Consider the following 16,773-nt stretch of genomic DNA (forward strand, 5'->3'; position numbering starts at 1 on the left):
CTACCTTCATCTACATACTTAGTTACCTCCTCAAAAGAATTCAATCAAATTTGTGAGGCAGGACTTACCTCTCACGAAACCGTGCTGACTATCCCGGATTAAACTGCATCTTTCCAAATGATCATAAATCCGGTCTCTCAGGACCCTTTCCATTAACTTACCGACCACCAAAGTAAGCCTAACTGGCCTATAATTACCAGGGTGATTCCTATTTCCTTCCTTGAAGAGAGGAACAACATTTGCCACTCTCCAGTCCTCTGGCACAACCCCCGTGGACAGTGAGGACTCAAAGATCAAAGCCAAAGGCGCCGCATTCTCATCTCTTGCCTCCCAAAGCATCCTAGGATGTGTCCCATCTGGACCAGGAGACTTATCGACCCTCGGGTTTTTCAAAATTGCTATTACATCTTCCCTCAGAACATCTACCTCCTCCATCCTATCAGCTTGTCTCACACACTCATCCTCAAAAACATGGTCCCTCTCCTTTGTGAACACTTAAGTATTCATTCAACGCCTCACCTATCTCTTCCATGCACAAATTCCCACTATTATCCTTGACTGTCCCTAACCTCACCCTGGTCATTCTTTTATTTCTCACATAAGAGTAAAAAGCCTTGGGGTGTTCCTTTATCCAACCCGCCAAGGACTTCTCATGCCCGCTCCTAGCTCTCCTAAGCCCTTTCTTTAACTCATTCCGAGCTACCTTGTAACCCTCAAGTGCCCCAACTGAACCTTGTTTTTTCATCCTTACATACCCTTCCTTTTCCCTCTTAACAAGACATTCAACCTATTTTGTGAACCATGGTTCCCTCACTCGGCCATTTCCTCCCTGCCTGCCAGGGATATACCTATCAAGGACATGCAGTATTTGTTCCTTGAAAAAGCTCCAATTTTCGATTGTGCCCATACCTGATAGTTTCTGCTCCCATCTTATGCTCCCTAATTCTTGCCTAATCACATCATAATTATCCCTGCCCCAATTATAAATCTTGACCTGCCGTGTGACTCTGTCACTCTCCATTGCAATAATGAAGGACACCGAATTGTGATCACTATCTCCAAAGTGCTCTCCCACAAACAAATCTAACACTTGGCCCAGTTCATTACCCAGTACAAGTCCATTGCGGTCCCACCTCTTGTTGGCTTATCCACATATTATGTCAGGAAACCCTCCTGCACACACTGTACAAAAAGTGTCCCATCCGATCTATTTGACCCATAAAGGTTCCAATCAATATTTGGAAAGTTAAAGTCACCCATGAAAACTACCTGTGGCCTTCATACCTATCCATAATTTGCTTTGCCATTTTCTCCTCCACATCTCTATTACTATTTGTGGGCCTATAGTAAACCCCTAACAATGTGACTGATCCTTTCCTATTTCTAACTTCAGAAATGGTATGTCCTGTCCACAAAAAAGAGGGTAGTTTCAACCCAGCCAATTACCAGCCCATCAGTCTATTGTTGATCATCAGAAAAATGATGGAAGGCATTGATAGTGCAAATAAATTGGAACTTACTTAGCAATAACTGCTCAGTTTGGGATCTGCCAAAGCCACTCAGCTCCTGACTTCACCACAGCCTTGGTCAAACACGGACAAAAGAGCTGAATTCAAGAGGTGAGGTGAGAGTGACAGCCCTTGACATCAAGGCAGCAATTGACCAGGTGTGGCATCAAGGAGCCCTAGCAAAACTGGAGTTAATGGAAATCAGGGTGTAAACTTTCCACTGTTGGAGTCAGACCCTGCACAAAGGAAAATTGTTGTGGTTGTGGGGTCATCAATCATCTCACTCCTGGGATATTACTGCAGGGGCTCCTCAGGGTAGTGTCCTAGGCCCAACCATCTTCAGCTGCTTCACCAGTGACCTTCCCTGCATCATAAGGTCAGAAATGGGAATGATTGCACAATATTCAGCATCATTTCTGACTTCTCAGATACTGAAGCAGTCCATTTACAGCAAGGCCCTGATAACATTTCAGCTTGGACTGATAAGCAACAGTCAAGGCCACACAAGAGCTAATGAACTCCTCCAGCAAGGGAGAATTTAACCATCTCCCTTTAACATTGAATGAATTTACCATCACTAAATCCCCCTCTGTCAACATCCTGAGGTGTCACCATTGACTAAAAAATGCAGCTATATGAATTCAGTGCTTACAAGCGCAAGTCAAAGGCTGGGAATTCCTCAGAGTTTAATTCACCTCCCTACTCCCCAAAGCCTATCCACCACTGGCAAGGAACAAGTCAGGGATATGACAGAATAATCTCCATTTTCCAGGATGAATGCAACACCAATAACACTCTAGAAGGTCGACACCATCCAGGATAAAGTATCTCCCTTGACTGGCACCCAATCCACCACATACACACTGTGGCAGCAGTGTGCGCCATGTACACAAAGCACTGCAGCAACTCACCAAGGCTCCTTTGACAGCACCTTCCAAATATGTGACCTCTACCACTTAGAAGAACAAGAATAACAGGTGCATGGAAACACCACACCACCTGAAAGTCCCCACCCCCCCCCATCACGCATCACTTTAACTTGTCGCTGTAGCTGCTGCTGGGTCAAATTCCTGGAGCTCCCTTCCTAATAGTACAATGGGTGCACCTACAACACATGGAATGCAACAGTTCAAGAAAGGCAGCTCCTCAATTAGGGATGGACACCAAATGCTGGCCAAGCCAACGAGGCCAACATCCGGTGAACAAATAAAAAATACTGGAAACACTCAGCAGGACAGGTAGCACCTGTGGAGAGAAAAGGTTAAAGTTTCAAGTGGAAATGACCTCTTAATTCCACCTTAAATGTTAACTCTGTTTCTCTCCACATATGCTGCTTGACCTGCTGAGTATTTCCAGCAATTTTTTTTTGTATTTCAGATTCCCAGCATCTGCAATGCTTGGCCTGTGTTACTGCTGGGTTGCAATCAATAGGAATCATAGTAACAATGATAACTGTAATTCATGCTGTTCATTGTATCCAACGAGAATGCGATAACCGATGGAGAGGGGGAGGGGGAGGGGGTGGCGGCTGACAATTGACGAGTGCCCTTGTGACACTATTTGGATGAATTAATTCCTACACATAATCACCTCACCCGGCAAAAAAAATAATCCATTTCTGTAATCCCAAAAGCTTCTGAATTAATATCATCAACCAAGGGGGGAAGAGTTGTTCCCTTACTTCTCCCCACCCCCATAAAATTGCTTTGCCCTGATTATAAATTTATCAGAATAAATTTGATATTCAAGTTTTTTTTGAAAGAATCATTTCATTTTGTACATGGGGGGGGGTGGATAGATGGAAAAAAATCGACAACAAAGATAATATTCACGAGGGGGGGGGGGGAATCTAATATGCAAAAGATCATGTCAATGTCATTGGATTGAAATATTGATTTGTGTTGCAGGATGGTAGACTAGATACTTATTGGACCCCTTTTGGTAAAAGTCCAGGAGGGGAAGAGAGAGAGTGTGTGCTGTGTAAGTACTTAGTACTGGGGCTGGCTGCCGCTGGGATCGCTGTCTGTACACTGGCTCTCAGGATGTATGTACGCTCACAAACTCCCTCTCAGCCCCTGTCTGCTTGTGGTGACAAGTATACCTGAGCTCCAGTTGCTTTGCTTACCCCCCCCTCCCGTCTCCTCTCCAGCTCCTTCTCTTCCTTCCCTTTCCCCTCCTTCCCCCCCTTTTTTTTTCCTCTCCCTCTTTCTTTTCTCTCTCTTTCTGTCTCTCCTCCTCTTTCAATTCATACAGATTTCTTCATCCCCTCCCCTCCCTTCCCTCACTAACCAATAGATGCCCGGTCAGTAATGGAGAATTTCCTATCCAACATGTAGGCGAGCGTTCCCTTCTCCGGCAGAGACCTCTTTTATTTGAGGGGAGGGGGAGGAAGAGAGAAAGGCAAAAGGAAAGAGAGAGAGGGGGAGAAGTGCGAGTGGGAAGAAATAAAGGAAAAAGGAAGGATTCGGCCTAAAGCAGAGTGTGAAGCCAAAATGTCGACCAGAACGCCATTGCCCACAGTGAATGAGCGCGACACCGAAAATGTGAGTGAGACAATGTTTCATTTTTATTCTTGTTACTTTGATGTGAAGGTTCCAGTCGAGGGCCGGCGGGGGCGAGGGGGGTGTTTGGAGAGACTTGCTGAGAGGATGTGTGTGTTTCTTGCTGAGGAAAGGGATGTTCTGCCGGCCGGCTGGCTGCTCCGGGAGATGGTTCCAGCATAATATTTAAAAAATAAAGAGAGAGAGAGAGAGAGATCCCTTGGAGAGGAGTAGAGGCACTGACTCGCCTGCTTCATCGATCTCACAGGCCTCTCTCTCCATATCATGTACAAGGGGTTTTTCTCCCCCTGAGGAAAAGGCTACTTCCTTTAGACTGAATTTAAAAATCCTGCCTTCCATTTGCTTGATTTTTGCACCCCTCATTCTTCATCCTCCTTCTCCTCCTCTCCTCCCCCCCCCCCCCCCCAATCCTTCAGCCTGCAAATATCCATTTAAGGCTGGCTGCCTTTGACTGGAGGGAGCAGCTCAATGACAGGGAGCGGTTTACTGGACCACAAAAGAGCCCCGTCCCTGTTTAGTTTCGCTCAATGCAGACTTCCCAACTGGCGCAGTGTTTTTCCAGTTTGATCCGTTACTGTGGGAGTTTTTTTTTCTCTCTCCCTTTTTTTTGCCTTTTGAGTTGTCAAGCATACAACACCACCATCTGCCTTATTATCAATGTATCTTTCACAATGCTTTCAAACACCCCCACCCCCCCCCCCCCCCCCAACAATGTATTTTGGAGGATGAAAATACAAGGGCTGTGAAGGCTGACGATTCAATGGGAGGAGAGTTAAGGGTCAACCACACTATCCAGGAACCTACTTCAAAACCAAAATATTACCAGTGCGAATTTTGTGTTGTTTTTCCCCACTGACTGGTTATTTAGTTGCATTCTACCCCTCTCCAACATTGGGCCTTTTTAAATGCCCTTTAGTCTCACTATGCGTGTTTTATTCAGCAGGACGTTGACATAAACCATTTCCCTACACTACAATGATTTTATTTTTAGTTTTGGACTTGTTAATTTGAGAGGAAGCCTGGTTTAATATATATTTATGTTTAGTTTTCAGTAAGGGAGCTTTGTTTGAGTAGTCGATTAATGCTGAAGTCATCCAAGTACAGTGGTAGATATTTAGCATGCATTATATGCAGTACTGGCCAATGATTGTTGTGGAAAGTGTTCAAAGCAATGAATATTGTGCATCTAAATTGCTACATGCAATTAAAATGTATAGAGTACTATGCAAATACTACTTGTGCTGTGCGATAATTAACATAGTTTGTACCTGGCTACTTTTGCAGCACACATCTCTTGATGGATATGGTGACTCACAAATCCAGCCTTCCAAATCAAGTAGTAGACAAAACCTACCACGATGCAGAAATTCAGTGGCATCTACAACTGAAGAGCAACCCCACATTGGGAATTATAGGCTGCTAAAGACTATAGGCAAGGGAAACTTTGCAAAAGTAAAATTGGCACGACATGTTCTGACTGGAAGAGAAGTGAGTTTAATTTTGGTTGCTTCGTGTTATCAACATTTTACTTCAGTTTTTGCTGTATTTGTACTGTTTTTCAATTGGAGCCATTTCCTCATTTTGTGTTTAAATATATATTTTTAAATGTTTTTTTCTAATTCCATTTGCACGGGGCCTGTAGTTGCCATGTACCTTCCATTTGCCTGGAAGGCTGACCCAGTCATGGTTGATTCCCTCATTCTGATTAGGAACGTTTGGCAAAGCAAAACAGGCATATAGATTAGTCATGATATGCAAGATAATGTTTCAAGGGTTCTGTGTCTTATCTCTGGTATGTCTCTAAACACTCGGATGTCGCAGAGGTTTTGGTGTGCTCCCTGGATGCTATCTGAACCAGTATTCGTATGCTGTTATCATATACTTAACTGAGTGCTACAAAATTGTAAACTCTAGGTTCTCTGTATTATATCTTGTTTGTTTATTTTAAATGTTAAATTTTGTCAGTATCAATTGCTGAAGTGTTTTGATTACTGCTAAGATTTTAGTGCTTTTTCCTGTTGAAAATTTGCATTTGATATTCTAAAGAGAAACGATTGGTTTTTCTTAACTCTGTCCCTAAGTACATTTCAGGTCTCGCACCCAGACAAGCTCTAGTTATATAAAAAAATTGCTTTGTGAGTTATTGACAGAAAGCAGAATGAGACAGACTTGGATGTCAGGCAGTCTCGATGTTCATGTCTTTGAGCATCTGTTTGTAAAACTGTGCATTCTTTCTAAAAAAAAAATTCAAGTATTGAATTTCTTAATCTCTTAATCATTTTCAGGTTGCTGTTAAAATAATTGACAAAACACAGCTGAATCCTACTAGTCTACAAAAGGTACAGTTTTATCTCCAATTGCAAATTCATTTTTTTTAGCTTTATCAATGGAGGCAAACAGAGAAAATATGAATGAATTTGTGTTGTATTTGCACAGCAGTATTACTTTGAGTAACAAGGGAATGGTGGTTTTGGGATTTCTGTGTAGACTGAATAAGTTTAGACCTAAAGCAATGTTACTGTGTATACCTTGCATTGTAAGGCAAAAGAGGTAGTTGGCTGTGTGCAGAAAATGTTCTCATTGGATTTTCATCTCCACAATGTTGTTTGTTTACAGCAAGAGTGATAATACTTGTTAAACTTTTGACTGAAAGTCAGTACTTTATGGATAGTTTGAGGAAGAGGTTTTTGTTACTCTGCCTGTTATATTCATTCAGCAGAAAAAATGATTATCACAAATTATTAATCGCAGTCACTATTATACAGAATTATTTCATAATATATTCTATGGATTGTGAATAGTCATTGCCTCACAACAAAGAACAAGTTTCTTTGCTGAGAAGGCATATTTTTTACAATATATTATGAAAGCCAAACAGTAAACTAGTTGAGCCAAACTGTAATGCTGTATTTGTTTTTAAATTGAAATATAAATCTGTTTGGAAATGATAGAAGCACTTTTCCTTGCCGGTAAGAGTTACTGTATATATGTTGTGTTTATTATTGACATTGAATTTAGTTGGGTAGTGGGACAGGAAATAATACATAGAAGATGGACATTAGTGTTTTTAGTTGATATTAAAATATTAGCCACCCCTTGATATGTCAAGCTTAAAGGGTAGAGTATCTTTAAAGATGTCTTTGGGAAATTTTTTTAGGAAGGGGGCAGAGCAATGTCTGAAATGTTTCACCTTTACATTATTAATAACTGATATACGTATAACTTGTTTGTAAATGGCAGATACACTAAGACACTTTATTGAAGATGATTATGTAGACTTAAATGGAACGTTAGCAGAAATTTTCCATCCCCTCCCGATCTTCTGTCCCATCGATTCAGAGCACTTTTGAATAGTTTGCCACATTCACCACAGGGGAACCCAAGGTGGTGGGGATTGAACATCCCGGCCATAGCTAACTTTAGCAGTAGGTCAACACACAACCTGTAATCAAGTGTAGATGTAAACAGCAATAAATGGTTCATCACCCATTTCATTTTTTTCATCAGTTTGAAGAAAGTTGATTTCAAGAAATCATAGTTGCCATGAGGGCAAACGCTTTCCTATTTTAACCTTTCATAGCCCAAAAGATTGGGCGGAGGTTCTTGTGGAGCATAAGCACAGGCATAGACAAGTTGAACTAATTGGCCTGCTTCTGTGCTATATATTTGATGTGAAACTATTATGAACATACGGACAAGAAACCGAACAGGCCATTCAGCCCTCCGAGCCTGCTGCACCATTTAATAAGATCATGGCTGACCTGATAGTAACCACAAATCTGCATTCCGCCTACTCCCGATAACTTATTACTACTCTGCCTTCCAACAATCTATCCACTTCTGCCTTAAAATGTTCAAGACTCTGTTTTCATCGCATTTTCAGGCTCACAAATCTCTGAAAGAGAAAATTTCTCCTCACTTCCATTTTAAGTAGGTGACCCCTAATTTTTAAACAGTGATCCCAAATTCTGGATTCTTGAAGAGGAAAATCCTTCATCCATCCATCCATCCATCCTGTCAAGCCTCCTCAGGACTTGTTACGTTTCCACCAAGTCACCTCTTACTGTACCAAACTCCATTGGATATATGCCTAGCCTTTCCTCAAAGGACAACTGCCCATTCCAGGTATAAGTCTGGTAATTATTGCTTCCAATAATTTACATTCTTTCTTAAAGTGGCTAATATGTACACAGTTCTCCCAGATGTGGTCTCACCAATGCTCTGTATAACTGAATCATAACCTCTCTACTTTTATATTCAATTCCCCTTGCAATAAGTGATGATGTTCTATTAGCTTTCCTAATTATTTGCTGTACCTGCATACCAGGTGCAATTCATGCACCAAGCCAGCAACATTCCTCTGCAGAGCTCTGAGACGCAATCTCTCATAATTTAAATAATATGCTTATCTTTAATTTGTCAAAATGGATAATTTCATATTTTGTATATTGTACTCCATTTGCTGAGTCAATAAACCTATCTATATCTTTATGTCCTTTTCATAGCTTACTTTCCTAGCTTCCTTAGTGTCAACAGCAAATTTTTAACAGTTGAGGCAGCAGCAGTGATCCCTTTGGCACAACACTCGTTATGTACTGCCAACCTGAAAAAATACCTACTCTCTGCTTTATGTTTACTCTTCAATTTCTGTTAGTTAGCCAATCTTGTGTCCATGTCAATATGTTACCTGCTGAACATGAGCTCTTATTTTCTGCAATAACCTTTAATGTGGCACTTTATCAAGTGCCTTCTGGAAGATGAAGTACCACGCAGCCGCTGATTCCCCTTTATCGCGACACATTATTTTCTCAAAGAACCCAATAAGTTGGTTAAACATGATTTCCACTTCACATAACCATGTTGAATCTGCCTTTATTACCTTAAAATTATCCAAGTGTCCTGCTACAACTTATTTAATAGCTTCTAACATTTTACCTATGACAGTTGTTAAGCTAACTGGCCTGTAGTGTTCTGCTTTCTGCCACCCTCCCTTTCTGAATAATGGAATGAAATTAGATATCTTCCATTCTTGATCACTTTACTTTTGTGTTTTGGTCCAAGGTTATTTAAAACAATCACATCATGTTTCAAGAAGTTCTGAAGAAACTGAGATTGTATTACAACTAACAAATCACCCTATTTTGTATCATACATATTCTGCGCAGTTTTCTTACTGCTAGTTATGGCCTGTGAAATCCATCATTGTGGTCTTGCAAAGCCATCTTATGTTGCTTGACAGGAAGGGGAAAGAGAAGCCACAATACTCAGCCACATCATGCAGGTGAAACTTGAGTGTCTTAAAATATTTTAGCTAAAAGATTCAATTTACTTTCTTGAACCACATCAATTACTTTGTGTGCAAGTGGTACTATGTGTATGGATAAGAGTGTGAGAGAAAATTAAGTCCAAAGATGTGTGAGTTAGGTGGATTGGCCAGTCTAAATTGACCATTAGTATCCTATGATATGCAGGTTAGGTGGATTGGTCATGATCAAGGTGTGGGGTTATGGGGATAGAACAGGGGAGTGTGCACAGGTAGAGTGCTCTTTTGGTGCGTGGTGCAGACTCGATGGGCTGAATGGCCTCATTGTGCTCTGTAAGAATTCTATGATTTCTATGACATGGGGAAATCTAAATTTCCTTCTGAATCTTTTTGTGTCAATATTTTTAATTGCAGCATACGTTTTCCCTACAAGCAGCATGTTAAACTTTATTGCTATTTTATGCCTTCCTTTTGTTTGTCTAATGTTGAATTTTTGAAATAGGTTTCAGTGATTCATAATGAATTTTACGGTTTGAGATTTTACAAGATAAATTGCAATAAACTATAGACTTCTGGTTGTTTAAAATGTGAGCAGTTTGCAGTTGCTGGGGAGAATTTCTCCTTTTCTCCTGTTGTAGTGTTCCGGTGGTGGACCACACAAAGGTCCATTGACCTCGGGTGGGATTTTCCAGTTTTGGGCCGATGGCAGCTTGAAGATCCCAGCTCTTTCTCGCCCTATGAGTATGACCTATCATTTCACAGACCAATGAAAGTATAATTCATTCATGTTTGGATTATTATTCATTCTCTTACAGAGGAATGATTGACAGCAGTTACATAATCAACAATATATGGGATATTTCACAACTGCTGGGAGACAAATACTTATAAAACCGACCATTTTGTTTGGCTTGAGGTCAAAGCACTTTCTTTTGTTTAAAAAGAGAAACACTGCTGATGTTAATGAAAGTTGCTCAAACGGCATAAGTGAGGGATATAAAAAATTGAAGTTCACGCATTGGGTTAAAGTAGCCTGTATCAGTTGTAATTGCTCCTTCAGATCCGTGTTAAATTCAAAACAATTTTTGTATATGATGAGGAAAGATCTTACTTGGTGTGGAGCAGAAGGAAATGAGGCTGGTTTGTGGACAGAGCTATCAGGATTATAATATTATGGTTAGAGACTGCTGTGAAATGCTATATATTTCTAGCATAGTTTCTAATGAGGGTTTTGTCTTGTACAATGACTTGCTGCCTTATTATTTTTGCTATAGCCCAAAAGGAAATGTACAATCTGGAGGGTTTTTACCCAGTGTGGGACATCCAGCTGGGGAGTCGGTTAGCTCAGTTGACTGGACGGCTGGTCCGTGATGTAGAGTGACGCCAATTCAGATTCAATTCTGACAGTTCAGATTCAGTTCCCATACTGGTTGAGGATTGCCTTCTCCAACATGCGTCTCATCTATGGTGTGGTGAGCCTTATCTTAAAATCACCACCAGTCAGTTCTTTCCCCTTCAAAAGGGAGAGGAGCTTATGGTTATCTGGGACTTTGGTGACTTTACCTTTTATCTTAGCATCAAAAACTGCATTCATTCGCAGCTTATGATTTGAATGTCTCTCCTCCTCTTGTCAAATTCCACCTATAAGCTTAGTGTTAAAATGGCAGTGGGTTGTTCAGGACTAAGTAGTTGACTCACTCTCCTACCAAAAATATACACCAACTTGGTTTGCATAAAAAAGGATGTTTTAAAGAAAACATTTAGCTAATGAATACCTCAAGAATTGTGTTCTTCCACTATAAGGGTAATGTTTGATGTTTTGCTGCTTCTACGCCCTTTCTTCTCTAACGTTAAATTGTTAAAAAGATTTCTCATTGATTGAATTTTGTGGTTTTAGATTTTTAAGGCCTGATTCAAATTTGGAGAGAAGATTATTGCAAATACATCAATGGCATTGAGTATTTAAAAGCCAAATGCACAGGCTGAATGTTGAAGATTTAAAAAAAAAAGTCCTTCCTTTTTGATGGCGTGTTGGTGGCAAATTTAGCCGATATAGCTCATGACTTTACATGATTGTGTGATTTTAAACTGTACGTAGTGGGTAACATTTTAAGTATTATAACACAGACCCAGTTTAACCGCATAAGTACATTTTTGACAAAGCAAGTGCAGGCAAATAAGTAGCAGCATGTTTATTCAAATACTCTTCAGTACTTTTACTTAAATAGGTTGACAGATGGCAAGAACTTTTTGTTTTACACAGCCTCAGAGATAACCATTACTTTACTTTATTTCTTGTGTACTTAAAAATAGCTTTTTTTAGATCCTGAAAATAAATTACTTGATTTTACTAATTGGGCAGTGTTTGTGGTTTAAAGTATGGAGAAAAATGGAGTAAAACTTTTTTAGATATCACCCCCCCACCCTTGCCCCCATTAGTTATTGAAACTTATCTCTTTTAGCTTTATTTATAGTTAATGGAATTAGTTATGCTTACGAAGGACAATTTTTGATTAGCTTCTAACTTGAATTGTCACCTTAAGATTCAGTAATCCAAATGATGGAGTAACTTAAATAGATCATGAGACCAATCATAGTTTAATTGCCATTTGATGAGGGAAATTTTCAGACTGCCAGGTGCATGTATATTTGCAGCCCAGATTAGGCGAGAGAAGCATGTTTTAGTTGTAATTGCCTTCTAACATTTTCATTTTGAGGCAATTCACAGATGAATTGGTGTCTGTACAGCTTTCTGCTCAAGGGCTTTGTGTATAATTCTCAAATGTAGAAGTCCAATTTTAAAGTGCGCAAAGTGATGACCGTAATGAAAGTGTACCTTTGTACAAAACTTATCTAACCTAAGGAAATTTAATTTGGCTGCTTTAGAGTATTCATAGAATAGACTCATAAAATCCCTACAGTGCAGAAGGAGACCATTTGGCCCATCGAGCCTGCACCAACAACAATCCCACCCAATTCCAATCAGCGTAATCCCATGTATTTATCTTGCTGATCCTCCAGACACTGATCAATTTAATATGGCCAATCCTCCTAACCTGCACATCTTTGGACTGTAGGAGGAAACAGGAACAGCCAAAGGAAACCCACACAGACATGGGGAGGATGTGCAGACTCCACTCAGTCACTTGAGGCCGGAATTAAACCCAGGTCCCAGGTGCTGTAGGGCAACAGTGCTAACCACTGCCACTGTGTCTTCCCCAAAAATCTGCTGTGGTTGGATTCAAACCAGGATCCCATAATCTTGCCATGGGTCTCAGTATTATTACTAGACTAGTAATCCAACTATGCCACCACCACAGAATATCTGTGCTTTGTTGCCAAATTATTCTTTTTTTCCCTCTTCCATGCTGTGGCTCTAATGTAAGTGGTTATTTTTTGTTTTTTAAAAAAATTTGCCCACTGCAAGCAATATTTCATTCTACAGCAGCAAGGAAAAGTTTGAATTTTCCTGGTTATTTATAAAACTAGCAGAGTGGTTCTAGTCTTGCAGGTAATATTGCTGTATGACTATCCATATTTAGGTTGTCTTAGGCAATAGGTCAATCATAATAGCAAACACTTTACAATGTGGTGCTTCCACCCATCATTGCTTTAAAGACATAAAGATAACATTTTAAACAAGATCTTGTGATGAATTAATGAATCATGTTTTGCGTTTTTGTAGGATTTGGGAATATTTGTATGCACTCAAATCATACAGTAGCAAGACTTTTCCACCAACAACAGCCTAACCAGCACCTCTTAGCTGGAAGGCTCCAACCCAGGCAACATCCTAGTGAATCTCTTCATCTTTTCTAGTGCAATCACATCATTCCTATGGTGTGGTGAGCAGAACTGCATACAGTTTTCTAGCAGTGGTGTAACAAATAGTTTCTATAGCTCCATCTTAACCTCCCTGCTCTTATATCTATACCTTGGCTAATATAGGCACATAACGCATGTGCTTTTTTTATTTACCTGCTACCTTCAGGGACCAAGGATAAACTGGCAGAGTGGTTTTAGTCTTGCAGGTAATATTGCTGTATGGTCCCTCTGTCCCACTGATATTTTCTATTTCTTGTAACCCAATCTGTTGTCTTATGATCTATCACATAGCAGTCATCTCAGCCGACTATGTTTCTTTGTGTGAGGAGTTTGCCTCTTATGCTTGTATTTTTTTGTGGATTGCATATGATGTCTTGTTATTGTTTCATCTCCTCTTCCTATGGTTAACTGCTGAAGGGGTATAAACTAAAACAGATCAATGCAGCATCTGGATAAATCTTTAGTGGTCCATTTAATTGTATACAATGTTACACTTCTAAGTTGATGGGATTATGTTTTTTGATTTGACTGTGTTACATGGTAAACTTGTTAGCAATTTGTGCCGCTAACAAAGTCAAAATTGTAGTTTTAAAATAGTTTTTTTTGCCTCCTTTTAAGTTACCACCTGTAAGCTTTTCATCTGCCTACGCAAAAGAGAATGGCTAGATCCACTTAGTAACCTGCAGCATAACTCTGTGCTGCAGTTTACTTTCCAAGGCACGTTACTTCAATTTCCCGTTCTGTCTGTTGGTCAACTTGTTGCGCAATCCACCATCTATTCATTTTACCTGCAGCTTCCTTACCTCTGTATGAGGTTACCAAATTTCAGGTTTGTACATTAAACATGGACATTTGTCTAGCAAGTCTTTTTTTTGTTTAATTTCACTTTTGTCTCCACACAATTTCTTAATTGAGGAGTTGAGCAGGCAGCTGACTTGCAGTTTTCTATCAGTGCTGAAGTTGATTGTATTGTGAGGCATGTGGCAGCAGTCTGGGATGCTTTATTTGCTTTTCTTCCTTTTACCTTTTGCTCAGCCCAGCTCCACGCAATGGTGTTTCCATTTGCAGTACCCCCACATCAATTATTAGGAAGGCACCAAGTTAGTGAACTGCAATAGCCTTCACCTGTCAAGTCTGCTGAAATGCTATTGGAAGTCGTTTCCCTTCCACCCATCAGTGCAGCACCTGATCTGCTGCTGTCTTCTAATTTGAGTCTTTTGTCTGTTCTTATGCTTTGTGTGCATTTTTTTTGTCAGACTTTTTCCATGTTTGTGTATTTTTTTTGTAATGATGGGTTGGCAGAGTAAGAAGGCCTAATGATAATAGAGAAGCTGGTTAGTTGCTGGGTTCAAATTCAGCCAAAGGCATTTAGCAAAAATGAATGGTCGACAAATGGAAGCAGTAGGGGAGAGGGAGGCAGTGAAAAGAAAATTGCAGTGAACAAGACAGGAATAAAATGAAGTAAACATTGTGAAAAGCAGTAAGTGGATGTTCCTGTGGCTGCTGTCAGCAGTGATGTTCAATCCAATTGAATGGATCCTTGGAGCTTGCTAGATTTGAGTGACTGTTATCATCTAATTCGCTGTGATTTTGAAAGTTTCAGAAGCCCCCCCTCCACCTCCCCCTGAATTTGATAATGCACCCTGTGTACTGATATGTTAAAATGAATACAATAAAACTTGTTCACAATTGTACATAGTGATGTATCTAATAGATAATCATCCTTTTGCCCTTCTACAGAGTAATGTTTGGGTAGTTCTTTGTTTTAATTCCCTTATGGATTAGTACTGTCCTGTAGAAGTTCCAGGTTTGTTGCGAGTCTGTGCTCACGTTAGTTTGGAAGGAGAAAAATGAGACTGAGTTATCCTCCTTGATTGGTAAACAGCGAATCTTGGTGGAAAATGAACGTCGCCTGAGGACAACATTCAAGGTTGATACAGTAGTTCCCCAAGTTGCTCTTTGAGGTTCATGCATGAGGAGTGATCATTGCCTGGGCACAAGAGAGCGATTATCATTGAGTCGTACTCTAGAATGAACCATGAATCAGCTGTTGCACCTGAGGAGGGGAGAAAAATGACTTGCAAGGACACTGATCCATGTTCCAAAACACAGGCACTTACTGTTGGAATTGTCACGTTATGTCTCTGTCTCAGTTGTGAGACCTGATGTGATAGATTTTCAATTGGCTGTCAGTCCAGGATGATAAGCTGTGCAATTATTTTAAAAGATAGAATGGACAAATTGATGCTGTAACCACACATAGTATTGTTGCCCTTAAATAACCTCCTAATTGTGAATTGGAATATAAATCAATTGTTTTAGGAGGATTTAGATACTTAATTTTTTGCCACATCTCACAGCAGTTCGGCAGGTGTTTCCACTGAATACTGATGAGACTTGATTCCACACTGCCTTGATTTTGTATTTGCATTTGTATAGTGAGAACTTGATATTCGGTTTGATTGCCTGTAATAATTAAATTGGAATAGTAATTTGTGTTTGAAAGCTAAGCATGCTGATAGTCATAGTAAAGTCCAAAGTTCGGAGTTTCTTGCTGTCTAATGGTTTCCTGCTGCAGATGGGGGGGGGGGAAAGTCAAACACGTTCAAAAAAGATCACTCAATTTTAAAAATTAAAATAGGCTATTGAAATTTCAACCATTTTAAACATTTGTGTCTCCTAAATCTCGGTCCAGATCTTAAATATTTATGTGATTCGAAGTCAGGGAGAAAATTAGGGATATTATTAATATTGCCCTTATGTTTCCAGTTTGGGGAGGCGATGGCCTAGTGGTATTCTTGCTAGGCTATTAATCCAGAAACTCAGCAGAATCTCGCCACGGCAGCTGGTGGAATTTGAATTCAATGAAAATCTGGAATTAAGAATCTACTGATGACCGTGAAACTATCATCAATTGTCAGAAAAACCCTCTGGCTCACTAATGCCCTTTAGGGAAGGAAATTGGCTATCCTTATCTGGTCTGGCCTACATGTGACTCCAGAGCCACAGCAATGTGGCTGATTCTCAACTGCTCATAGGCAACTAGGGATGGGCAATAAATGCTGGCCAGCCGGCGACACGCATGTCCAATGAATAAAAAAAATTACAAATATAATACATCTTTGTAAACATGTGCCCCCCTCACCCACAACATCAAAATAAAACTATAAAATGCTCAGAAATAGCTCATATTGTTAGTCAGCAAATGACTTACAGTTGTACAATGGATAAGAAAATTCAAGTTGGTAGATGATTTTTTGTAAACACATTATTTGGTGAATAGATGTCTGATCTTTTTAAGTAAAACAGAGTAGGCTTATTCAGTTTAATGGTTTTAATTTTTAACATGAACATTGACAAAGCTGGCATATTCATGTGAATATAAAAGATTGCAAAGGTATGTATTCAGGTTCATTCTCCTCTCAACCACTTGACATTGCCTTGATTGTTTGATTATAGTAAACTACTGCAAGTCGCTACTGTGAATTCTTCTTGTGCTCACTGTTGTGACGGTCAAAATTTAAATTAACTTGAGAATCAGGAGTGTGGCTGTGAGGGCAGGGATGCCTCACTGACTTGACCTCCACTGAACATCCTCATACTTGGAGGGACCAGC

At 40.0% G+C, this 16,773-nt stretch overlaps 1 protein-coding gene across 4 annotated transcripts in view; it reads left to right on the forward strand.

The window, feature by feature from the left end:
* The first annotated feature begins 3,624 nt into the window (after positions 1-3,624).
* mark1 (MAP/microtubule affinity-regulating kinase 1) overlaps positions 3,625-16,773 on the forward strand; it is a 175,545-nt gene continuing 162,396 nt past the window's right edge. For 3 of the 4 annotated variants that reach the window (XM_080200556.1, XM_080200555.1, XM_080200557.1), the window contains exons 1-3: positions 3,738-4,051; positions 5,354-5,557; positions 6,355-6,408. In XM_080200556.1, coding sequence (XP_080056682.1) covers positions 4,001-4,051; positions 5,354-5,557; positions 6,355-6,408 — 309 coding nt within the window. In that variant the 5' untranslated portion in view covers positions 3,738-4,000. Of the gene's footprint in view, positions 4,052-5,353; positions 5,558-6,354; positions 6,409-16,773 lie in introns of all 4 variants that reach the window. The other variant, XM_080200554.1, reaches the window with a different exon arrangement.

This window comes from Carcharhinus amblyrhynchos, chromosome 12 (assembly GCF_965287045.1).
Source record: "Carcharhinus amblyrhynchos chromosome 12, sCarAmb.v2.hapA, whole genome shotgun sequence".
Classification (NCBI taxonomy): Eukaryota; Metazoa; Chordata; class Chondrichthyes; order Carcharhiniformes; family Carcharhinidae; genus Carcharhinus; species Carcharhinus amblyrhynchos.